The 26,009-nt window shown below is 52.3% G+C and overlaps 1 protein-coding gene across 5 annotated transcripts; it reads right to left on the bottom strand.

Annotated features, from left to right (window-relative positions):
• Positions 1-275: 275 nt before the first annotated feature.
• kirrel1a (kirre like nephrin family adhesion molecule 1a) lies at positions 276-24,302 on the bottom strand. Of its 5 annotated transcripts, none has more exons than XM_055505213.1 (15): positions 24,012-24,302; positions 11,636-11,785; positions 9,484-9,633; positions 9,246-9,403; positions 8,320-8,470; positions 8,127-8,232; positions 7,456-7,604; positions 7,251-7,378; positions 6,791-6,917; positions 6,596-6,696; positions 5,447-5,663; positions 5,246-5,350; positions 4,897-5,024; positions 4,529-4,606; positions 276-2,793 (listed from the first exon to the last, which is right to left on the bottom strand). In XM_055505213.1, the coding sequence occupies exons 1-15, from the start codon at positions 24,055-24,057 to the stop codon at positions 2,131-2,133; spliced, it is 2,457 nt and encodes an 818-aa protein (XP_055361188.1). In that variant the 5' UTR covers positions 24,058-24,302; the 3' UTR covers positions 276-2,130. The 5 variants fall into 5 exon arrangements, with proteins under 5 accessions (XP_055361188.1, XP_028988567.1, XP_028988562.1 ...); XM_029132734.2 differs by having other exon boundaries at positions 5,243-5,350; positions 24,012-24,301; XM_029132729.2 differs by having other exon boundaries at positions 4,529-4,642; positions 24,012-24,301.
• Between the last annotated feature and the right edge of the window lie 1,707 nt (positions 24,303-26,009).

Genomic DNA, 26,009 nt, shown 5'->3' with positions numbered 1-26,009 from the left:
GGTGAGTGATGGTGCCACCTAGGGGTCTGACCTATCCCTGCATCTGAAGTATAATAATAAAGTTATATGTGAGATTAAAGAGAGACTAAAAATAAAAATAACATGTTACAAAATTTTGCTTGTAATTTTAAGTCTGGCGCATTATGAAACTTATAGATGCTAAAAAAATGATATTTAGTAATTCTGTAATAAGTGAAAATACCTGCACCATAGGGAATCAGCATATGAGAAAACACTTGCTTCAAAACCATGAATGATTTCACATACACAACAAGTATTTTATAAAAAACAGTGCTTTTATTTATGTAATACTGTGGAAAAATAATTACATACCATTTTTAAAAAATATTGAAGATAATGAAATAAAAAAAATGAGTTCGATAATGTTTGTTGTACATCTTTTGAACAGTTTTCTCTGCTACGAAGAACAGTACAATAAGATAAACATTGGAGTTTTCTAAATTCAAAGACACAATAATACAGGATACAGTCCTACCAGAGGTATAAAAGTACTGTAACAGGATTGTGAGAGAAATGATATGGACATTTAGTGAAACGCACGCATACCCACACACGCAGCAGCACACGCACACAGTGATTACACACCGACATGCACACGCACACTGGAGTCGAGCCCTGCGTGTTTACAGTACGCCTGGCACGCACAGTCATTCACACAAACACACTATACAAATCAATGTGCACGCCATCGCCCACACACTCTCTCTCTCTCACTCTCTTGCACACTCGCACGCCCACACGCTCACTCACTCGGTACACTACTACATGTCAATATTGTGGACAAGCCTTCATTGAACCTCTTCATACACATTCTCCTCTGGCCACGTTGGCAGACAGACGATGAGGAATGATTCAAAATGGAAATGTACGACATGTTCCCCTATAAGGCCACTCAGTTCTAAACCCAACATCTGTGTTTTTCTCTCGCTGTCTGCACCAGGCTTGTAGTTAGGGGCTCGGAGGAAAAAGGCTCCAGCCTGTGAAAACGTCTGGGAATGACTCAAGGCCTCGAGCCCGGTTTGTAAAGCAACAGTCGCCAATAGAAGGAGCTTCTACTGCATATACATGATCTAAGGTGAAGAACAACATAAACACTTGGCACTAGGTTTCGTTTATACACTGATACCCCCCCACCCCCCGCTGTGACACGCGTCCTGGATTCAGGCTCCGCACTTGGCACAACTCTCGCCTCTCTCCCTCTCAGTGGATCTCACTCAGGCAAACACCCAAGCTATGTGCACTCGCGTTCAAACGTTTGGTCCATACATACACGTTACATGTTTTACATTGACAAAAATAATTTTGTAATGTTAAAAAATAGAGTACAAAGCTCTAGTCAGGTGTGCAAATAAAGAGAAGACGTTGGACACATATAGATATGGGACGTCAAAGCGTGAATACTGTAAATGCAGTGCAAAATGATGAGGACCCCATTCAACCCCCCATAACCCCCCACCCCCACCCCACCGCACGCTGCCTTAACAGGAATGATGGCATGGACAACTGTACAGAAGGGCATGCTGGGATACTATATATATGTGCTTTATGATCGCTGAAAAAGACAACCAGCAAAAAAATACTAAATCAATGGGGGCCAGAAATGACTTCCACTTGTTGAGGTTTCCTCTGATCCGCGTTTAGCGTGTACTCAGTTCGCCTTGAGACGTCCTCGCTCCCATTTACAAAGTTCAGTTCATAGCGAAAGCTGTAGGCTCCAAAGAGCAGTGACATTTCACTCTCCGGCTCTCTCTCGCTGCCCCGGTCTTGATTGTGACTTGCGCCGTCCGCTCTTTCAGAGCTCGTATATACAAACACGTCGGGAGCGAGGGAGTCCAAACTCCTGTGGAATTTCCCTCGCTTCTTCATCCACTCGCCCCCTCTCCTCCATGCGTTCCTCCTCCCCGTCTCGTGGGCATGGTCTCGTCCCTCTGTGCATGTGTGTGTGTGTGTGTGTTGTGTGTTTTTTTTTTTCCTGTGTTTTCTGCAGGGCGCGACGTGCCCGCGCGTGTGAATCTGCGGTCGGGTGCGTTCCTATTGGATGTGCGACGCTATTTATGAGATGCTCCCTCGTGCTCGGCCAAGGCGGCGAGGTGGCGGCGCGTCGCTGTCTCACACGTGAGTCTGCATCCTCTGTGTGTGTCGGCTGTGGGAGTAGTCAGAGTGTTGCGAGGTGTAGGAGAAGCGAGTGGAGCTGCCGTACTTCCCAAGTCCGGTCTCTGATGCCGAGGGCGCTGGGCCCCCGGGGCCAACTGCGACCCCGGGGCCCCCCACCCCGGACCCCACCCCGTACATCTCGTAAGACGGGCCGGCCTCCAGCGGGGCCAAGCTGGACGGGGCGAAGCCCATGCGGTAGGTCTGGTAATGCGAGGGGTATCCGTAGTTGTCGTAGGCCAGTTGGGAGGTGGAGTCCAGGAGGCTGCAGTCGCCGGGGAAGTCGGCGGCGGCCGGGGCGGGGTTGGCGGGGGGCTGCTGGCTCTGGCCTCCGCGCGTGAAGGTGTTGAACTGGGCGTAGCTGATGTGGGACAGTCTGGAGGGGGGCCGCGGGTCGTAGCAGGCCTGGGGGCGCCCGGGGGACGTGAGGGGCCCGGGGGGGCCGGGGGCCCCTCCGCTGGCCGTGGCCCCGGAGCCGCCGGCGCTGCTGCTGATGGACGCGGCCCCGCCCGGCGTCCCCGCGGGGGAGCGGTAGTCGGAGTAGTGGATGGTGGAGCGGGAGGCGGGGCGGCCCTCGTCGTGGGTGGAGGCTCTCACGTTGTAGTAGCCGTTGGTGGGGTCCTGAACACAGACACAGAGAACACAAGCCACACATAATGTATCCTGAGCTCAAAAGACATTGTGATTCCACTCTATAGACTTTATTGCTTGAATAAGATATTACACAGGATGCCACGATCTGGTCACATGACTTTGACTGTGTAGGTGTCTCACTATTGTAGTGTGGTGGAGATCAGGATGCCAGGTTGTTGGGTGGAGGGAAGCTGCTCTCTCCGCTCACTGCACCCCCCGCTGAGCGCACACTCGCCTTCTCCTCCACCCAACGTTGTTTGGCTGCTTGGCTCCTCCAGGTGGCGCGGGGAGGAGAACAGAGTCTGGCTGAGGCTGCTGTCGGGGTGATCTAACCACCTCCTGGGGTGGATTCATGTCTGCGTGTCTTCAAAGTGATCCGAGGCAGCGCTCCAGCTAGAGGGCTGGTGTGTTTGCCCTCACAAAATATTCATGGGGGGGGAAGATTCAGCAGAACATTTTGGCAGATTTGCGCGGGAAGATGCGTTCCATCACCTCAGACCAGCCTCGCAGTGTCAAAAGCAATAAATGATTCATGCCAGCTGAATGAGCAGAATGCACCCGGACGTTCTTTGTTCCTTTTTCTTAAAAGAAATGTTAATCTTAAATATCTTCTACGTGAGTAATCTGAGAAACTAGTTGCTACACAGTTGGACTGACAGTGATGGAATGAGGAAACAAAGCCTGACTGCAACGCAAACGACTTCTGCTGTAAATTTAAACTGTTGGTCGCTGTAGCGGAGGCAGGTTTAATTCAGATCACATGGGCAGTGAAGTTGTATTTGCTTTGTTCTTCATCATCTCTGCAAATTGATGCTGCAGCTGTGAGTCACATTTAACCACATCTGAAACTCAATCGAAGACTCCAGCTTAATTCCTCTAATAGCTTCAACTGCGTTAGTCGGCCTTCAACTGGTTAACCAGGAAATCGTGGCTAGCATATTTTCCCGGACATGTCAGAATAACAAGCTGTAAATGAAGTCAAGTCTCCAGTATACGATTAATAGTTTGAATTGACATGTAGCCTGTCAGTCATTTGCTAGTTTCCTGATATAAGATGCCGGACACATTTAGCCCACAGTAAAACACAACCCCTGCTTTCATTCCTCCTACAGTTTGCACACGTGTGCCCTCTAGAGGGTCTCACACAGATTTTTGAAAATGTTTTCCAATCAAGTTGAACTTCAGCTTTCAGAGAACACACCCGAAATGCAATAGCTGCGAAAACCTAAGACACTTAAAATGAAAAAAATCCCCACTTGTTTTTCCTACATTAGCGGGTGAGTGATTGTGTTTATGATGGCGGCGCCTTCGAGATGCCGCAACGAATCAATGAACCCGTTTGGTAGCATGTATTTATGAACGAGGGTTTGCTTAAGTGCAGGAATCTTATTGTGCAATCCGTCGGGTTCTGTTCTCTGCGCCGGGCAGATCCTCTCATCAGCGGGTGACGACGCTGTACATCCCTGGATTAAAGTCATCACTCAGAGTCACTGTGTCAGCGATGATGCGGATATTTGCAGCCCTTTGAGGTATTAATAGAACGGAACCTTGCTCCAAAATGAACTCTGCGAGACCTCAGGCTCCACAGTTTCTCATCTTGATATGTTTTTTTTATATTTGGATTCTAGCTCTATGCATTTAGATGATATATGAAGCATATCACACCATATTGGTGTTTGTCGCTTGTTAAAAATGGCTGCTTCTGGCATCTATGTGATCTCACCTTCAGGTCATACTCCTGGCGGGTGTCCAGGGTGTCACTGCGGAGGTCAGACTTGAGCTCTATGTCATCTTTAAAGGGCTGATTGGAGGGAGAGAAGGACACAGAGGGGAGAAACTAAACCATCAAACAACAGAACGAAACAAAACAAAACAAAACAAAAAAAAAAGGAGAGAAGGTGTCATAACAAAACGGAAGAGGGAAGGAGGCAACAGTGCGACAGGAGAAGAGAAAATGGAGTTAAAAGGGTTAAGGAGGACCAATTACAGAGGAAAGCATCGTTTTTAGTCAAAAGGTGACGAATGGGGAGAGGTTACTGGTTCATTGTGAGCTTTTTCCTACAGCTACAGGCTGTGTAAACAGTGTCTCACCGAGTACATGGCCTTGACCATGCGAGAAGCTGTGGACACGCTGCCGGAGTCCTCCTCCAAGCTGTGGGTCTCCTTGTTTATGGTCTCCACCTTGATGTCGGGCTTGCCCAGCGTGACCCCGCGCCGACCTGAAAGCAAAATACCCAGAGGTTGAATGCAGCTGGACACACACGCCTCGGCCCGCGTGCTTTCACAAGCCGGAGGAGCGGGTTCAGGAGGAAGCCGTGTCGGCGTGGAGCCGAGGAAGTGCCGGATACAAAGACAAACAGAAGAAGGTGAAAACGTCTGCACCGCTTGCATCTGGCTTCGAGTTGTGCGTGTGAAGCGTGTGGAGAGCGCGACTCACTGCCTTTGCGCTGCCGATAGAAGATGAGAACGAGGACCAGCAGGAATATGAACAAGAGGATGGTGGAGCCCACCGTCCCGCCAGCGATTATTCCCACCGGGACCTCCTCTGATACGAGGGCGCGAGAGAGAGAGAGAGAAAGAGAGAGTGAGTAAAACAGCATCTGCAGGATTTCATCATGAAACCAACACAACGCGGACACACCGATCTCCTCCAGCGAGATGATCATGGTGCCGGGGCCGAACGCGTTCCAGGCGGTGCAGTTGTAGGTGGACAGGAAGTCCGACTCCATCACGTTGTTGATGGTGAGGGTGGAGAGGACGCCGCCGCCCTCGGCCGACGGCTTGCTCTGCTCCACGGTGTAGCGCTCCAGCAGCGTTCCCTTCTCCTTCTCCCACACGTTCTCCTTCCACGCCCACACCTGTGCACACACACACACGCACAAACACAAACAAAGGGACACGGTGGTAACTGTCATAATAAATAATACCATGAATAATACCATAAATGGTAACTGTTATTTATGAAAGTACACATAACTTTTATTGGACTGAACAAAATTGTTTTATTATTATTATTATTTCATCATATGTGTGTTTATGTTTTTAGTTAAACTTAAATTTCTTGCTAAATACTTTACTCCTTGATCCCAGGTGTGGCTGACATTTGCTGCTCATCTGACCCCAACCTATAGTGAATCTGGGCTCGAGCGGACGCTGCATGACGACGGGGTGATGGAGCGGCGAAAATATTGCATATTCTTCAACTTTAAAGCCACTAAAAGCGGCTGTATTATTCAGCATTGGAGCACTGAACTAAGGTGCGTTCATTATGCATGAGGCCACATGTTCCCATAATCTGCCCGCTTATTCCAGAGCCGGAGAATCTCCTGGCTGTGGCGTTTACTGGGACAACTGTTCCTTCCTTTATATTTTATAAATCTTTTTCTGTCCCGAGCGCCGCCACTTGCATTAGTGGCACGGCCGCGAGTCAGGACGGATCAGTCACAAAGAAACACGGGCGGGGAGCCACTACTACCGCGTCCCCGCGATACAGACGAGCGGAAAAAAGCGCCCGAGATGATTTCTGACGCAGGAGCTAAAAGCGGAGTGGCTCAGTGTTGGCTTGTTTACGTGACGGCATGGAGGAACATTCTGGGAGAGTTTAGGGGTGAGTCACCGCTCAGACGGAAAAGGGGACAGCGCCTGAAAGCATTTACTGTGCAGGGACAAGGAGGTACAGTAACAGTCGCATACAAATAGATGTCTGGTGTCAGCAAAACGAGGCCCGTGGTTCAAAAACGGAGGCTGAGCTGAACGTGTGATGTTCTTTGCTGTGGGTCGTTTCACTCACGATCTTATCTGGAGGAGGCGTGCTGGCTATGTAGCACTTCACCTCCCCGCGCTCCCCTCTCGCCGCATACTGGACTGGATCACTGGAGATGATGGGAGGACCTGCGCTTGGCAAAATGAGAGAGGCGAATAAGTGAGAGGAACGATTGTCACCGAAATCTACCGATGCATAAAGAGTGCGCGGCTGCTTTCTGACCGTTGACCGTAAGCGTGACCTCGGTCTCTCCTACTCCGATCCGCGGGACGATGGCCTTGCAGACGTACTGGCCAGCGTCCGCCTGGCTCACCGACTTCAGATACAGCTGGTTGCTGTTGCTCAGAACCTGTGGGCGAGTGAAAAAAGTAACATGAATACAAACAGGGCTGATCTGCTGAACGGCGGCAGGAGATAACAAAATAAAAGCCCACGTGTGGAGAAGCGATGCTGGTTCGCCGCTGCCCCCTTACTTGTACATTACACTGGATAATATTATTTGACTCTATGTGTGCTACTGTACTAATCTGATCCTATTGGGCCAACAATGCAAACTTGCACATCTGCTTTTAACCCATCAGAGGTTTGCAGTTGCCTAGCAACCACATCCATCGGAAAATTAGCCCTGCTCAAATTATGGCTAAATATATAACACAACAAAGAAGCTGGAGAAGCTCCGTACCATGTTGGAACCCTTTTTGAACCAGGTGAGCGTGAGCGGAGGGTTTCCGGCCCATTTACAGTTGAGGCTGACGTCGGAGTCCACGTCCACCGTCTTCGGCTGCGGCTCCACCAACAGGATCGGACCGACTGGAGACAAAGAAATAAAGACGGATGTGGGCCCAAGGGCGACCGAACGCGGCGGGACGAGCGCCGGGGCCACTCACAGTGAACATCCACCAGGATGCTGACGTTGGTCTTGCCCACGGCGTTGAAAACCAGACAGGAGACCGGCTCCGTGAAGAAGGAGTGGTCGGCCTTGGTGGTGAAGACGCTCTCCCTGGCGCCCTGCAACACCACCCCCCCCTTGGCCCACCTAGGACAAACCAGGAAGTAAGCCATAAAAACCAGGAAGTAAGCAGCAAAACCAGGAAGTAAGCCCTAAGACCAGGAAGTAAGCCGTAAAACCAGGAAGTAAGCAATAAAACCAGAAAGTAAGCAGTAAAAATCAGGGAGTAAGCAGTAAAACCAGAAAGTAAGCAGTAAAAACCAGGAAGTAATCAGTAAAACCAAGAAGTAAGCAGTAAAAACAGGAAGTAAGCAGTAAAAACCAGGACGTAAGTAGTAAAAACCAGGAAGTAAGCAGTAAAAACCAGGAAGTAAGCAGTAAAAACTAGGAAGTATGCAGTTAAAACCAGAAAGTAAGCAGCAAAACCAAGAAGTAAGCCCTAAGACCAGGAAGTAAGCCGTAAAACCAGAAAGTAAGCAATAAAACCAGAAAGTGAGCAGTAAAAATCAGGGAGTAAGCAGTAAAACCAAGAAGTAAGCAGTAAAAACAGGAAGTAAGCAGTAAAAACCCGCTCCCGTCCCTGTATGAATGGTGCATGTGGAGGCCGACCTGTAGCCCATAATAGGCGGGTTGGCGTGAGCCTGGCAGGTGAATGTTACTCTTTCCCCCTCCAGGACAGAGCGAGGCTCAATGGATAAGGTCACTGTCGGTGGATCTGGAACAGGAATGAAGTGGAAATCACATAAAGCTAAAAAAAATAAAAAGATTCATAGCGTGATAAGAAGAGGGCGGAGCCGCTCACGGTGGACGTTGAGCGTGACCGTGGTGATCTTGCCGGTGGGCACCGCCAGGTTGGTGGTCACGCAGCTGTAGTTCCGGCCCGTGTCGGCGTCCACCGGATGGACGGGCAGGTAGCTCCGCGTGGTCACTCGCTTCCTGTCGGCGAGGACCTCCTGGTGACGGTCACAGCGGGGGGTCAGCGTGCGTGTGTGACTGAAAGCTTGTGTGTGTGTCTGCGTGTGTGTGTGCTTGTGCGTGTGTGACTGAAAGCTTGTGTGTGTGTCTGCGTGTGTGTGTGCTTGTGCGTGTGTGACTGAAAGCCTGTGTGTGTGTGCGTGTGTGTGTGAGTGAAAGCTTGTGTGTGTGTGTGCGTGTGTGTCTTTTTATGTGTGTATGAGTGCGTGTGTGTGTGCGTGCGTGTGTGTGTGCGTGCCTGTGTGCTTGTGTGTGTGTAAGTGAAAGCTTGTGTGGGTGTGTCTGTGTGTCTCTGTATGTGTGTGTGTGTGTGTGTGTGTGTCTATTTGTGTGTGTGTGCGTGTATGTGTGCGTGTGTGTGTGCGTGCGTGCGTGTGTGTGTGTGTGCGTGCATGTGTGCTTGTGTGTGTGTAAGTGAAAGCTTGTGTGTGTGTAAGTGAAAGCTTGTGTGTGTGTGTCTGTGTGTCTCTGTATGTGTGTGTGTCTGCGTGTGTGTGTGCTTGTGCGTGTGTGACTGAAAGCTTGTGTGTGTGTGTGCGTGTGTGTCTCTTTGTGTGTGTGTGCGTGTGTGTGTGCGTGCGTGTGTGTGTGCGTGCATGTGTGCTTGTGTGTGTGTAAGTGAAAGCTTGTGTGTGTGTGTGTGCGTGTGTCTCTGTATGTGTGTATGTGTGCGTGTGTGTGTCTATTTGTGTGCGTGTGTGTGTGCGTGCGTGCGTGCGTGTGTCCCTGTGTGTGCGTGTGTTGCACACTCACGGTGGCGCTGAAGGCCCCGTCCACCGGCAGACCGTCTTTCAGCCACTCTATCATGGAGGGCGGCTTGGCCCCCCGGGACACGCAGCTCAGGTTGTAGGACTCGCCCGCGTTCAGCAGCACCTCCGGGCCGCCGTCGATCACCGGGTCGTCTGGGGGGACTGGACCGCAGCAGAGCCCGGCGTGAGAACACTGCACATAGCAACGCGCGGACTTACAGACGTGCGGCGCGTGAACGTACTGAGGACGGTGAGCTTGGCCCTGCGGGACCTCAGGGCGGCGTCGGGGGCCTGGCACTCGTACAGGGAGTCGTCGGACAGGTCGGCCGACAGGATCTCCAGGTTGTACTGACCCAGCTCCTGCACGCGCAGCACGCGGTACCTGGGCCAAGCTGCAGGGAGCCAACACAGCACTTCCATCACTCATGAGCTTAATATCAGAGTCCTTCAGGTTAGAACAATATGAGACAAACACACAGACAGCTGACACATTCTTCAGATGCAGCTTGTATTTACAGACCACTCAAACCCGGCTCAATTATTTAAGATTTTTAAGTTTGAATACAAATAACGCCAACGTTACGCGACTCAAATATTGATGTGGTTTACGTGAGCGATGAGTAGCTCACGCTCATAAAGAACTCCCCCAATCTGTCGCGTGCATAATAAAAACTGAAAGTCTGCAGCGGCACCAGAGCCGCGGCCGCGCGACGCGCTAAACCCCGACGCTTGACCGAACACACACGCGTCCACGCGCTGCTCGACGCGTTCATGGTCACCCACAGGCGACGCGGCCTCTCCCGTCCTCCCGCTCCCTTCCCCCATCTGCACAGCGCCCAGCCGTGTCGCGGCCGCACGCGCTCGCCGTTAGGTGGCGCGCACGCTCTCTCTCTCCCCCTCTCTCTCCCTGAAGATGAACGCTTCATGACAGCGATGTTTCACAGGACGGCGAACGCCTCCGTGGCCGCTTCCCACCGCGTCGCGCTCCGCCGCTCCGCTAACCTTCCGCGCCCTTGCTCCGGCGTGCGTGCGCCTCACATATGCATGCGTTTGCATGTGAAATGCCGAGAGTGAGAAAAAAATAAAAAGGCGCACGAGAAGCCCAGAGACCGAGGAGGAGAGAGAGGAGAGACGGGGCCTCATATACACAGAACACGCCCACTGAGAGCGTCCGTGTGCGCGAAGCGCCCAGCGTTCATTCACATGTTTTTTTATTTAAAAGCTTTGGCTCGAAGCGCTGGACCATTACTGTAACAATACGATTAAAAAAGGGAGGGAGAGGCGGAGAGAATGGAAAAGGTGCAGCCGAGGACAGAGAGCAGCAGAAGAGCAGGAACTCAGTGTCGAACGAGATGGAGCTGAGAGAGAGAAAGGAAAGTTAAATAAAGACGAGGGGGGGCGAGAAAGAGAAAGGGGAGGACGGGCAAAAGGAAACGTGCATGTTTGAACTAAAAAGAGCATTTCCACGGCGTCCGCATGACACGTGACGCAGCCGCCTCCGGACCAATCAGCCGGCGCGCGCGCCCGTCCGTTCGGGGCCGTAATTGCACATCCTCCGTGGGGCCAATGCAGAAAGGCTGCAACCAAACCGTGGGACGCATCCGTTGCTCAAATTACTGCCGCTGACAGACGGACGACGGGGTGAGTCCACAAATCAAACCGGAAACTTCATTGTGCTGACGTGCGTTTAACATCAGCCTAAATAAACGCCCCGGTCTGCGGCGGCGGAGCTGCCCGTCAGAGGCGTGACGGCAGCTCCTCACGTGCGTCGGGCAAAAAGCGCTCGGCTGGCGCAGACTTACTGACGCAATCACCGGCGTATACGCTTTGTCAGCGCACGTTAGCCACCGCGGCTGCAGACGCTCAGTGTCATCCGGCAGTAACGCAGCCGTGGGTGACGTGGAGGAGGACAGCTCCACGCGGCAATAGTGGATGAAAACACACCAGCAGTGACTCGTTGCACATTGTTGTTCTTGCTGTTGTAGTTTTTGCATGGTTTTCACAGACCTCCGCCACCGAAGGCTGCTGGAACACGGATGACCCACGCTCTGTGACGTCCCTGACCGCCTCACTACACTAATGGCCTTCGCTACAGTACGTACTGTCCCTGAACACCTCATCACAGATGAAGTGTGTCCTGTGCAGTGTATTGTCAGTGTCAGCCAGGCAATAAAAGTGTGTGTGTGTGTGCGCGTGTGATCACAGTTGTGGTGCTTGTGTATGTCAAGATCACCTTCAAAGCTGAAATCTGACATTTCGTCCCTCTTATTTACAACAACTGTCGGGCCTCAGCCACAGTGTAGGTCCTACAGTGTTAAAGTCCTGCATGAAACTTTGCCTAAACTCAAGGAGGAACGCTCAGGGAAGAGAGAGAGGGGGGGGGGGGGGTCTCACCCTGCAGGTCCTCTCCGATGCCCAGCGCCAGCCCATCCTTGGTCCACTGAACGATGCCGGAGTAGTTGAAGACAACGCAGGACAGGATCACCCTCTGGCCCCGCACCACCGACTGGTCTGCTGGCTCCTGAGAGAACCTCGCCGTCCACACTGGAGGGAGAGAGAGAGAGAGAGGGATACAGATGTTGATTAGGGGAGACCTTGGCCTCTCCCTCCACCGTTTACACACTCAACCCCCCCCGACCACAGGTATGGATTATTGCTGTATCTGTGGTTTCACGGTGAATTCCTTCGCCACCATCTCCGCCTCTGACGGCCTAGTGGAGCCACAACTGAGATCAGGACGGAGTTAGCGGAGGGTGAAGAGGAACGCGGGCCGCCAGCGCTGACGCAGGGAAGGCTTTCTTCTCGCTGCTGACTTTGTGATTCCCTCAAAACTCTGCGTCCCTCCCTCTCGTCCCGCTCCGCTTTCTCCGTTCCTCCCTATGAGTCATCTCCCAGGCTTCCACTCCCCAGACAGAGCTACAGTGGCTGCCATTGTGTGTGCAGCCTTTTCCTCCGGCCGCCACCGTCGCTGGGCCGGCGTCGAACCGGCACCTCTGCCGCCGTTTCACGCGCTGCGGCGACAGGTTGGAGCCTCGAAGACGCGACGGCCGGACGACGAAGGGGGCTCCTTCCCGTCTCGCTCTCCCACTCGTTAATCCCAGGAATTCCATCCAGTGGATCATTAAGCCAGCGCCCCCCCCCCCCGCCATTACTCTCCCTCCGTATAATGTTGTGTCCTTTACCCAAATTGCTAAGCTTCGCTCCGGACCGGCCTCTTTGCACATCCGGAATCCTGAACGTCCCTCTGATTGGACTCTGCCTCCTTCTCCACTGTATGGAAGGGCCTCTTTACTGCCCACACACACACACACACACACACACACACACACACACACACACACACACACACACACACACACACACACACACACACACACACACACACACACAGTGTATACGTCCAGTTACCCATAATGCTTTCTATTTCTGTGTTCCTCCTCGCTGGTTGGAAGGGGGTTAGAGGAGGACTGTCACAACTCATTTATCACATTAAATATCAGCCCTCCAGCTCTCTCTCTCTCCCTCTCGCTCATTTTCATTCCCCGTTCGCCCATCTCTCTTTTCTCTCGCATTCCTCCTCCCTCACCCCCTTTTCTTCACCTCCTGCCATTTCCATCTCTGCTTCTCACTTGTCCTTTGCACTTTTTTTTCCATCACTTGTTTTTCCCCTTCTCTTTTCCTTACACTCCCCCTCTCATTCCCTCACACCTCTCTCCCAGAGCCCTGCAGCACTTTACTGAAGGTCCCCATCTCTCAGGTTCCGCCATATGCTTTCGCGCCTCACCTTCAGCCTCCCCGCCATGACCCCCGGTCCACAACCCTTCACAGCCCCCCCCCATTCATATGTACGTGCACTCTGCCCTTATCGTGTCAGACGTGGTGTGATTTGCAGAGTTACAACACACCTCGTGATGCAAACAGAGGCCGGTCATGCGAAAAGATTCCCGTACCAATCACAACAATGGCTTATGACAGTGCAGCGCATTAATATTCTGGAGATAAAGGAGGCGTGCGTCGTGAATCAGGGGAATCGGATGGAGCTCGGCAGCATGTGTACCTACAGTAGAATAATTCATCACTGAAACAAAGAAAAAGCTCTTTATTTGCTCCCCGAGGGATGTGGAAGTTAACGGGGTTATTAAAATACAATAAACAAAGATACGACGGAGCAGCAACTGGCTCCGAGGAGTCAGGAGGCGAGACCGAGTCGAATGTGCTGCGAAGGTTCTGAGTCCGCCGTGAAAACGCGCCACAAGAATGCGCGTTTTCATCGGCCAGAAACCGCATCAGCGCAGAGTTATATGACTCTTAGCTGGCTGCAGTCAGAGCGAGGTGAACGAGACGTGTTCCTGATGCAGCAATTTAGGATTCTGGTTGGTTTCATGTGGCGGTTCTGACTGTGATGACGTTTGGGTTCGGTATGGTTAAAATCATACGCCCTTCGGTCGCGTCACGGAAATGTAAAACCGACTTCCCTCTGCGCTCGCATTGTCGGTTTGAAGTGGGCTGGAGTTCTCAATAAATAATAATACTCAATAAATTATAAACAAGTAAGTTTCCCCTGATCGTGAAATTTCATTGTTGCTCATTTCATCATGCATATTTAATGCTATGAAACACTTAAGACTTCAAACTAGATGAAAAGGGATTTGACTGAACTCAGGTCAGCTGCTGCCCTTTCTGACGATCAGTGCATTCTCAAATATACAAACTTGGACATGAACAGTGTTTGGATGTGCTTTGGATGACTAACGTTTCACCAACGTCGGCCATTGGATTTGTTGAATCCTGTTACACAGTGTACGCGGCATACGGCGTGGCATCCTTTAACCCCAGAGGCACAGATGCAGCCCTGTGGAAGGAAGGCGCCCACATGTGAAATGCCAAACACACCAAACGTAAAGTTTACTGCCCTTGGCAAAGATGTGGTGCCTTTGGTGGGATCCTGGCTGACATCTGGCCATGTTGTGGCCCAGATGTGGCCGCAGGAAGGGACCGCCCAAGTGGCACCAATCCATGCGGCATGTGGGCCAGATCTGGAGCACATGCTGCAAACTGTTGCTTATTGAAACACTGACCAAGTCCTGAATCACATTAGCATCAAGTTGAAATAGCTCTCCTGACTTTGAAGTGGTTCCTGTTTATTTAACCCCGGGGTCTCCAGTTACACACCTCACCAGCAGGTTGCTAGCCCTGATTTTTTGGTAAAAAGGGTCAACGAGGTCATGTGTAAAATACTTTACGGTCCAGAGTAACTAAACCAGGTTGTTTATCCAGCATGCTTATTTTCTTAAGATTTAGAGATAGTGCGTAAAGGCAAGACGTGTTTTGATTTTGATTTTTACCACCGTGAACACAAGGTAGTTCCAGGCAGTTTGGTTTTTTTCCCCTTCTTTTCCTGAACGAGCCCTGATTTATGCACTTGTCTAAATCTAATTAGCAGAACATACAGTGTGGATTTACACAATCTTAAAACGCGTGAAAAGCCTTCTCCCAGACATAGACGGGCGTAGCAGGAGTTTAGCTGGGTTTACGCTACCCCGCAACCTCAACAGTAGCCCGAGGGCAAGCAAATCCTCTCCTGCACCACCTCAGACACGGTAGCTGGAGGTATTCCCTCCGCCGCCTCAGTAAACCGCAAACATAATCCGAACTGAATACTCCTGCGCGGAGGCTACACGATCTGCAAAGAAAACACCCATGCAAAAGCTGAGGACCGAAAACACTGACTCATTTAAACATGTGCTCGTCGCCTTCTGATTTCCATATTACCCAGTTAACACTTGTCAACATGAGTGTATCTGCTGGAGCCTGTGTGTGTGTGTGTGTGTGTGTGTGTGTGTGTGTGTGTGTGTGTGTGTGTGCGTCCAAAGAAGGAAATCTCTGCAAGACAGGAGAGCGCACGTATTCTTTCATTATGTGGGTTATGCTGCAGTGACAAATTTAGAGTGTGTCCTGATTTCCTTGAGTCACTGATCCCCAAGATACCGCGGGAGACTCCAAATCGCCCCGTCCACACGGGGACCACGGTCGCAGGGAGCCGTGGCCGCCACCACGCGCGCTCGAGACCCAAGCGGGCGGCGCGCGCGGCCGAAACGCCACCGCATGGGCTAACCATTTCCTGTAAACACACACAAACACGGCTCCTCTAGACCTCAAACATATAATTGACACATAGAGGAGGTTTCCTGAGCGCGGATTACGCACCGGACCGGGACCGGAGCAGCGGAGCATCTCCATCTCCACCAGCGGATCTCGGCGTAGACCGGGATTAAGCACAGCCCCGTCAAAGTTTGGGGGGGAATTAGGATTAGCGGGCGCCACCTCAGCCTGACGCGGAGCCAAAGGGGAGCACGCGCCGGGCGACTCGCCCAACGCACGGCCACGCGCCGCCGCAGCGCGGGCCGCCGCAGCCGCTGAGCCCCGCAGCACCTCTCGCGCCGCGCGGCGGGGTTTCGGTAGCAAGGTAATGAACCGTCAATGAGAGCACGAGCGTGCGGAGATGTTTGTGGCTATTTTTAGCCTGGCGCGCTTGCGTTTGTTAATGTGCCACGCGCCCCACTGTTCGGCGGTAAATGTCAGCGCTTGCTTTTTAGCATTTGGACACAGGCGTGCCTCGCCCTTCAGTACAGGACGCGGGACTGGGCTGGCAGCCGCGCCATGCAGGACGGGGACCGGGGAAAGGTTCACTGGTGGCATCCGCGCTAATGAAATCAGACGCTGTTGAATAAAATGTCATTTGTATGGATTGTTATGCATCAACGTAATTATCCCTGTGCTCGGCCTCCTCCTTGTACCCCTCCTTGTACCCCTCCAACAAAGTCCGTCTGCCTTCCTCTCCTTCGCTCCTCTCCAGCCAATCCCGCGCGTCGGCTGGATCACAGGCTTGCGTCACCATAGCAACAGCTGACGTGTAGAAGTTACTGCCCGAAAAAAAAAGTTTTTTTGTACGAGCGCATGTCTGCGAGCGCACGCGTTCCGTGCATCTGTGGGTCTGATGAAACCCTCCCTCGTGCGCGCTACACCCACTTTTCAGGAAAAAAAAAAAAACATTTTTCAATGACCTCATCCTCCCTCCACCTATCCAATTAATAGTCCAGCAGCCGCAGCGGTCCCTCATTATTCCTTTTCTTCTCCGCCCCCCCCGCCCTGCTCTCTGTTAGTTAGTCGGAGCCGCACCAAATTGATTTTGTTATCAGCCTAATTCCATATCACCGCCGCGTGTGGCCGATGTGTCGGTGTTAAAGAGGGGGGGCGCTGCCTGAAAATGAGATGCAGGAATAGGAGAACAAAGAGACGGCGAGGTTCACAGACACGGAGCTGGGATGTGTGATGGGGAGGGATGACATCATTGTTTCGGGACAAAGTTGCAGCCTTAGAGTCACGCTGCAGTGACTCACCGCCTCGCTGGGTGCTGTACAGTATGAGGCTGTACATATACCTAGCTGTCCGTCCATCACTATGGTCTGTCTAGACAGCTACAGTGGTTTATTCTTCAGAAGCTCCTCCTAATTCAGGAAACTTATTCAAAACATGGTTAATTGTAACAGTTTGATGTCCGTCATTGACAGTGAGAGGAATAAAAGTGCGACGATCTCCCCTGTGACGCCTCGATGCGCATGCATGTAGCTCATCGATCGGTCTGTGGGAACTCTACCACCTGTGCCCGTCTCGTCTCGACAACATGGCCGCCTGGCAGGACGGCCATAATAATCCGTCGCCATGGTGACGGCGCTGTAGGAACGAGCGAGAGACACGGAGCGGGGAGTGAAAGGAGGCGACCCAGCGAGCGCGCTGAGACCGTGTCAGTCAAACACAAAGGTGACTCCTGGAGGTGGGGACGGAGCAAAGGGAAGATTAGGGCAGAGGGGAGGACGACTCCGAGGCTCCCTCCTTTGTTTGCCGCATTGTCTGCCTGCTCGTTCCCTTCCCCTGTCATCTTACGTTGGCGTCCTCCCCCTTACTAGCAGTCAGCGACCTTTCCTTTCTCCCTCTCCTTTGTGGCCTCGTCCCCTTCTCACTCCCCATTCACTTCCCTTTGTCTGGCAGGCATCTCCTCCACAAACTCTGCCCTCTCCCCTCCTCCTTCCCGGGCTTTCCTCTCCATATCTGCATCTCCTTCTCGCCATCAGCCCTGCCTCTCTGTTACTATCAAAACGGTTGCCGTGGAAACAGGTTTATTTGGAAATAGCGGGAGGAAAATTAGCGCTCCGCTTCGCCGGTCCATTCTGCTGCGACCATGTGCGCGCGGGGGCACGTGGTCGCGCCAATTCTCTGCACGCGCAGTGTGCCAGCGCTGGCAGGGTGTGCATGTGTGCGACACCCTTCCGCTCTCTGGGGCTCCACTCGTACACGCATTTCACATTAGAGGAGCTTTATTTGTACCGAACCTGTGCTACAGACGTCGTTGCCATGGCTACAGCCAGTGAGGACCACTGACACAATGATAGACGCAGTGGCCATGGCAACCCCCGGACCAGTAGTGGGTACTATGATGAGTCGGGGACGAAGCATCCGACACGTTAGGGCTACGCGAATACGCCGCAGCGCTGGAAAGCCGCTGGTAATCCACGAGCCTTTGTGTCGCCAACATGCCGAGCGCCAACAAAGAATACTCTGCGGTAACCAAGGGTGACCAGGACTAACAATAGCCGTCCTCTGGATAAGCTGGAACAAGGGGATACATACACGCCGCGCTGCTAGTCTGCAGCAGCGGGCCATGAGGCTCGTAGCGAGAGGGGCTGTCGCTGAATTCAACCGGCACAATCGATATCATAATGAATCAATAATTCACAGCAGTGGTTCCCCATCGATTTTCGGGCAGCAACCCATTCCTAGAGCCGCCACGTGATTTAGCACGTAAACATCAGCTGTCACGGCCTTCGGCTCGGTCCGCCGCGGCACAGAATCCAGCAAGACTATTTTACAGTAGCATCGCGTCAATAAATCACCTCCTCCAAGGTCTGTTTTAATTCGATGCTGTGCAATCTCGTTTTATTGGTGTGTACTGTAGCCCCTTGCAATGTCATCTGTCTCACACCATCCAATAAAAGCTCGGGCCTTGACCTCCTAGAGCGAACTAATATTCATGCAGAGCCCCTCAACAATATCCCCACGCTGACGCTTCGGAGACGAGGCCCCTCTGCAAACATGGAACCGCAGGCTGTTAAACTGCAAAGCCGACACAAAGTGTCACAAAAACACACGGGCAGCAAATATGAAGCAGATCGGTTTAGAAGAGGAATTATTTCTACCTTTCCAAGTCCCTGTCAGGAGAAGCTGTAGTTTATGGGCAATCGCATCCATCCACAAACCTGGTTGTGGCTTTTCATCATTTAACAAGCTCCATTAATGCCAGTTAAAGCGAACCTTAATTCTACGGCATAGAGTAACACTTTGGAGGAAACTGACAAATCGTGTCACGAAATGGCTTTTAGCGATTTGATGCAGACAGAGTCTCGACCTATCGAGCCCCTCTCCCAAGATTTCAAGGATAACAGAGAACACAGGCTGAACCGGGCCTCATCGCCTAACATCAGCGGAAAGGAACTATCCAGAGAGAGTGTCCCCGAGGAATGGAGGCTGTTATAACACCCACAGTCCACACGTGAAGCATCTTCCATCAACCTCCTAGAGATGACCTGTTATAAAGTAAATCAGATTAAGACCAATCTGAATCTAAGAGCACGGGTAAACTGGATTAAGGTAAGTTTAGCCGAGAGCGCGCAGCTTTAAGTTGTCAGCAGCGGTCTTTGAGCAAACACACAACATTGTTTTAATGAGTGGACTTCAAGGCCATTGATGATTATTACTATAAAGAGATCGCTCGCTCATTATCTGCAGACCACAACAATTCAGCCTGCAGGCTGTTCTATCGGAGGGCGAGGGGATGGCAGCACTGCGGCGCTGTGGTAGCCGATTTACTTAGACGGCTGACCCTAATGTTGTTATCGCAAAGGGAAGACGGATGGAGCAAATCAAATCTCTGTCTCGCTGCCTCCATGCCTCCCTCTCTCGGCCGTGTCCCTGCTGAGGAGCAGAAACTGGGCGAGCGGAGAAATGAAGTGACATCATCAGCGTCAGACACATTCCTGCGGAGGGGGGGGGGGGGGGCGTACGGGAGGAGGGGGGGGGGGGTGGCGCGGGCCACATGAGGAGGAAGAGGAGAAGGAGGAGAATGTCCCAAAACTTTTGAGGTTACAGGACCGACATCGCCCACCTCCCCCTGAAATGCACGCCCCCCCACCCAGTCTCGCTCCACCGGCCTGTGTGCGTCTGTGTGCGTCTGTGTGCGTCTGTGTGCGTCTGTGTGCGCTACGGCGCACGAGCTCCTCTGCCTCATCATGTGCTCCCTGTTTTAATTCATGTGCTTTGCCTCCTGTCCCCTCCCCCCCCTCCCCGACTCATACCACCCCTCGCCTCCCCCTCCTGCGCTCTTCTCTTCTCTTTCCCCTCTCCACCGACCAGAGGAATGCAAGAACCACATCTGGAAGTTATTAGAGAGCAAGAGGGGTATATGGAAAGAGACGGAGAAGTAATGGTTGGGGGTGGGGGTTGGGGGTTTGAAGGGGGGGTTGGGGGATGAAAAAAAAGAGAGTCCAGGAGGGGACAGAGCGGAGAGGAATGAACTTTGCTAAGCAGAAACAAATCGAGAGAGTCAAAGAAGCGAAAAAGGAAGTTAAGAGCAACAGCGATTAATGCCAGTTAACCTCGGCGGGGACGGGGCAGGAAGGGGGGCGGGGGGGAGGACGAGGGGCAGGCGGGGGACAGGCAGGGGGCTCGGCCGGCGACTCGGACGCCGGCCGAGGCCTCTGAACCGACCTCGGCCATATTCTGTGCGAATAAGCAGCTCTGCCGTCCGTCCGCACTGAGGGAGCAGTCAGGCCTGAGTAATAGCGCCTTTCTCTCCGCCGCCGGCCTCCCGACGACTCCTCCCTCGTGCTCGTCCCCTCGCTGGCTTTCCTTTTCACCCGGCGCAAGCCTCCCCCCTGCCCCCTCCCACGCTGCAACACTCCACCTCAGCACCTCTAAAACAAAACAACAAAAGTTTAATCGGCCTCGATCGGGCTGCACCCACCTGCCTGCGAGGCTCCCCTTCCTTTGTCCTCCCGTCCACTCTCCTCGTGCCCCCCTCCCCTTCCCCCCCCAAACTCCCCTTTTCTTCTCCGCTCTCCCTCCCTCCTGCTCCAACTCTACCTCCACCGCCCCGACTTGGTCTTCGCTGCAGAATGTGGTCGTGCGTTTTGGGAAAACAAGGCCAATAGATTCAGTCAGATGTGATAAAGTGTTCCTCTCTTGCTCGGGGGACTATGCATAAAGAAACATTTTTAAGGGCATGTTTTCTTTTTTCATTTTGCTTTTTATAACTTGAATGCCCCCGGCCCGTCAAACACAATCAGTTTATGGGGCCTTTGAATCCTGGGGCTTCACTTGAGGAACGTTCAAGGATGCTCGAAGCGAACGTGTGCACTTTGGACTGAATTCTTGTCTGACCACGAGTTTAATATTAAATTTTCCAACTTAATACTTCTGCACCCTGCGAGGCATTCGCACGATTAGAACCACGCACGCGTTCCTCTGTTAAGCACGGTGTCATGAAGTATTACAGGACACCCGTGTCCGGAGGAAAGCCCTTAAAAGAAACATATCAACTAAGAGAAGCAATCAGCGTGTCACACATAGAGAAACACCCGCTGGGACGTTAATGCCAAGAATCTGTCGACTGAATGGAACCCAGTGGAGAACAACAGGCACGGATGTACATTATAACGTTGCGGGCTCCCTTCCCAGATTGAGCTTTACAGCTGGTTCACTGATTGCTTTCATTGGCTGATGTCAATTAGAGATGCTTTTCGGTAAATAGGCTTCATTCAGATCCCGTAAAAAAGCATGACCCAAATTCTTGTATCAACGGTAGGACGCTCCGCAGACGTGCCTCGCTCGCCCGGGCCTGGAATTAAAAACAGACCTTCTGCCTGGCTACGTGCGGCTTCCCTTTGTGAGGCATCAAACCGTCCCCCGTCGAAGGATCCTGACAGAAGTTTTCTAGGCGGCTGGGTTCTTTTTCTACCACAGCGGCGGCGGCGGCGGCGGAAGCTACGGCTGCTGGTGTTTTATCTCATGTAGCTATTATCTCAGCAGAAGTAAGTTCTCCCGAGTGCAGTTTTATTACATCCCACTGAGTCCCCGTCCTTTCGCAACCAACGCTGGCGCTTGGGTTTCTCCGGAGCGCCGTGTGACGCGGAGATCAGCTCGGGCGAACCGTCCCGCTACTTCCTCGGTTTGCCGAGGGAACATGAAACGCATCACTCGCCTTGTGATCCCCCAGTGAACCACAGAGAGAGAACTCGTTGGAATTTATTTAGATCAAAATGTCACCGATTGTTTCTGGCACCGACGCATGAAATGTTGTAAATCAGCAGATTTAGCAGGGCGCCTTAGTGCTGAACTGGAATCTTTACGAGGCTTTTTCTAATTCTTCATCTTTATTTGAACTGTTACAGCCCACTTTGAGCCATTAACGTCGCAAATATTGCGGCAGAACCACCGCTCCCTCGATCAAACCACCACCGAGGAACCCTTCGTTCTCCCTGAATGTGTCCGACTCTCCCAACATCTGAATATTTACCTTTGCGGGGCCCCGGGAATCCGTCTGAGGTCTCACTCGCTCGGCCGTGCGCCTCACACGGCAGCGGCAGCGGCCTCGGCCTGAACAAAAGGACGGCGGCTGACAAATGGTACACCTGCGCTGCAGCCTTTGTCCGAGTCAGCGTTTCAGACCAGCGCCTGGGCCGGAGGCGCAGTGCTGCAGCCTCGAGGCCCCGCGACTCGTTAGGGAGTTAAGGGAGCGTGCTCGCAGTGATTGATCACACAGTAACACTTAACCGCCGCGCTAATGGCGCCGCTTAGTTGCCGGGGACTTGGTACCGAGTCGGTGTGTGGACACAAGGCCAGGACACTGGATCAATCAGTCCAGCTCAGTCGCTAGCAGAGGCAGAGTCGGGGGAGAAACCCGTTCGGATTCACCGAGGCTTTAATTAGCCGCTCGACTAATACCCGTGGATTCATTAGCGCTAGCAGGCAATTACATGTGTGTAAATTGCAGACCATGAAATACTGTTTTACTGCTCTAATAAAGAGATAAGCGTCTACTGCTCCCGCTACGGTGTTATCTGCTTTGAGGTGTCTCTGGAATCGTGCTAATCTCACAGTCGAGTGCCTAAAAAAAGCCCTCCCCTGAAGCGACGTTGGGGACCTTTAGCGTGCGCCGTGGCACCATTTTAAGTCTTCCAGGACGACACAGCCGCGCGTACAGCGAGGTTAGCCAGCGGTACGCGCGCGCGTCTTTGTGTCTGAGAGTCCGGCGCGCGGCGATGATGGCATCCACAGCTGTAAACGGTGCGGCGGCAGACAATGGAGCGGCGTCCGGCGACGCGTGGACCGAGGGTGTGTGTGTGTGGGGGGGGGGGTGACAGCAACAAGGGCTCGTGATGGAGCGATCAGGCAGGGCTGTGTGCTGGTGTGATGCGACGGTTGCCAGGTTGTGTCACGCGTGGGCTGCTCGGTGCTCGTGCGAATCACCCCCCCCCGTCCCCCCCAACACCCGCACGCGCACTGAAGCTGGGTGCCGAGCGCGTCGAGCCAGGCTGAGCGACACAAAGCCCGGCAGACATGGTGACATCATCCTTTTCTATACCTTCCCTGAACACGCCCCCTACCTGCGAGGACGTTCGGCGTGAGCCGCGCGCGCTGCCCGTGGGTCAGCCGCGGTGGACGTGAGGGGGAGGGAGGAGGGAGGAGGGTGTCTGTGCCCGCGCACATCCACGATGACACGCACATACGCCTCAATCAAACAGGTAGCTCCGAAATCACACCCGATCCTCCCCTCCTCCAGCTCCAGCCTCCTTGTCTCCTAGCAACTCCGCCACAGCTGTGATTATCATAAGCCAGCAGCCTACCTGGCACCCCGCAGGTACGCCGGGGGGCCGGAGGCACGGGCGCTGCCGCCGCACGCGGGACGGCGCCGGAGAGGCCGCGCTGTGTCAGGTACACAGGAAGGACACCGGGACAGGTGTGTGTGTGTGTGTGTGTGTGTGTGTGTGTGTGGGGCTGGACAGGCCGCCTTTCACTGCAGGACCACTCCGGGGCCGGTGGCAGTGGTGTCGCTGACTGACAGGCCATTCAGATGCCATAGCAGTGAGCAGTGCCGGCGGCATGTAGAGCAGCGCCGCTCAATCACTGTCATTCCCGTCACGTCCTCAGCGACTCAACGCGGCCCGTCTGAATAACGGCCCCGGGTTTGTCGTATGCAAAAGGTCATTTGGGCCGACGGGAGCGCGAGCGCGCGCAGCCCTCACGGTCAAGTTGGAGGCGCGCACGCACACACTCGCGGATACTACCTCCCGCGTGTGCACGCGTACAGAGGCGCGCAATGATGATTATTAAAAAAAAAAAAAAAAGTGTGAATACATACCCCTCGCTGCGGTGCGGACACGCAGCCACACACGCGCGCGCGCCCTCTACACCCCCCCCCCCCCCCCTCCTCCACGCGCAGCTGCACGCGCACACACGCCTAAGGTGATCTATTGCTGCGGTTCATGTGCTATGAAATCATATTATACGGCTTGATCGTTTTCCAATGCTCAACAGCCGCGCGCGCGCGCACACACACACGCACGCACAGACACCGACACGAGGCTACGCTCGGACTGGAGTCGCGGCGTTAGAAGTGAGCCGTGCGCGTCGTACGTGGGGAGAAATGCAGACTCACCAGTTTGAAAAGTCAGCACCGAACTCAGGAGCAGCAGCCTCTGCATGGTTCAGCCGACCAGTAAGTCCGTTATGGGCTCAAACCCCCGTGAGGACAGCATCAAAAAGCGGGAGGTCACTGACTTCAAAGAGCAAAAATCCTTCCGCGTCGTCCCTCCTCGTTTGTCCCCTGACTCGGCTCGCGGCCGCTCAGCTTTTACACCATTTCACCGCTTTTTCTCCTCTCCTCGCAACGCTCCTCAGCGACCGTGCGTCTTCTACTCTACTCTAAAGCAGCAAGCCAGAAGCAATGGCACAGCGCACTTCCGGTCAGACTCTTCAACGTAAGATCCAAGCCACAGAATTGCCTACGCTGACGTAACATTTAACCTCGTAAACCCCTTAAACCCCTAATAACTCGGGTAATAAATAGTAAATACTAAATAAAATCCACACTTTTTAAATAATTCTACATTTAAAGACATTAATCTATTTTATAAAATGTGTAACGTTTCTTATGATGAGGAGGGGTCCAAGTAAAAGTAGTACTGTGTCCTAACAATAAATGTTGTTTCCAGAAATGAAACAATTAAAGTTCACTAAACCTAAAGCAAACAATGTGATTCTAAGTGTAAAAATATCTGTAGTTGAGCATTAAAAAATATTTTCATAGCTTGACAGAGTAACACTAAACAGGCTTTACTTCCGGTAATGTTGTATTTACTCTGACTTGACATCGCATTCTCATTAGCAGCGCATTCCTCTGTCTGCCTCTCTCTCTCTCTCTCTCTTTCTCTCTCTCTCACGTCAGCATCGCCACAGCTCTGCCCCCTTTTTCCTTTCCCTCAGGATCTTTCAACGGCCAAAACATGAAGAAATTATAATATTATTATTATCAATTATAATAAACCAGCTTAGAGAGGCATCATTCTGACACATTCGCTGCGGTCGGGACTTACTAGTTTCCGCTGTTCACAGGGTCTATTGGGTATTGAAGTAATTTTAGAAAGGCCTACAATACCTGTCTACCTAAAGGCGATGCACATCGTTTTATAATTCATACGATGCGGATGACTTTCTAAAAATGAAAACGTAAACGCTCCCCAGTTCACTAATTAGCATTATACAAATAAGGCCACGCAGTACGACACTCACATTTCAAGTAACGCTGTGTTTTCGAGCCCGTGTTGCAGGAATATTCAGATTTTTAAAAATACAGCTACGTCCGCAGCGGGAGACAGCCAACGTGTCACCGTCAGACCGTGTCCTCATTGCTGTCACATAATGTAAGCTACAGATTTGGGGAATGTTTCCCTTGATACTGGAGCTGTCACAGCCCAGTAGGTCTCCACGTTGAGCCGGTGCACTCTCGTCCTTTGAGCTTCCCTGGTGCTGGAGCGCCCCCTGGCGGCCACGACCCAGAGCGACCCTCACGATGCTCCGAGCACAACTGGAGCAAGGATCCCAAAAATATCCCCCGTCACTGGCGGGATTCACGTGCAATCCAGATGAGAGATGGGAACTATTTGAGATCATCACTTTTATTTAGAACTGTCCAGTACTACCATCGGGACAGACTGTAGTCAAATCAGTTTAGTGTTATGAAGGATGGGTTTATGTTTGGTGGTTTGAGACAGATATGCTGTGTATTACAGCCTGGATGAGTGGGAAGCTAATTTCTGTAAAATTAAACGCCAGTTCTATACATGTAGTTGTACTGTATATAGAAACAGAATAACAAACGATGAGTAAATGTTAGTACGTGTATTAGGACTGCATATAAATGTATTACAGTCCTAGTAAAAGATCAGTGTAGAACCAGTTGACTTACATGAGTAAACCTTTCTCAATTTAGATACTTCAAAGAGACACATATTCATATTAAACTAAGTACAAGTACAGAAAAGTGTCATGAGAGGGTTTTTGTTTTCTTCCCTATAAATAACAACGCTGCGCGGATTACACAACGCTACTCTCCCATCATAATAAAACACAATAAAGCGTTTTCGCAACAAAAAAG

This window comes from Betta splendens, chromosome 2 (assembly GCF_900634795.4).
Source record: "Betta splendens chromosome 2, fBetSpl5.4, whole genome shotgun sequence".
NCBI lineage: Eukaryota > Metazoa > Chordata > Actinopteri > Anabantiformes > Osphronemidae > Betta > Betta splendens.
This window is presented reverse-complemented; position numbering and strand designations above follow the sequence as displayed.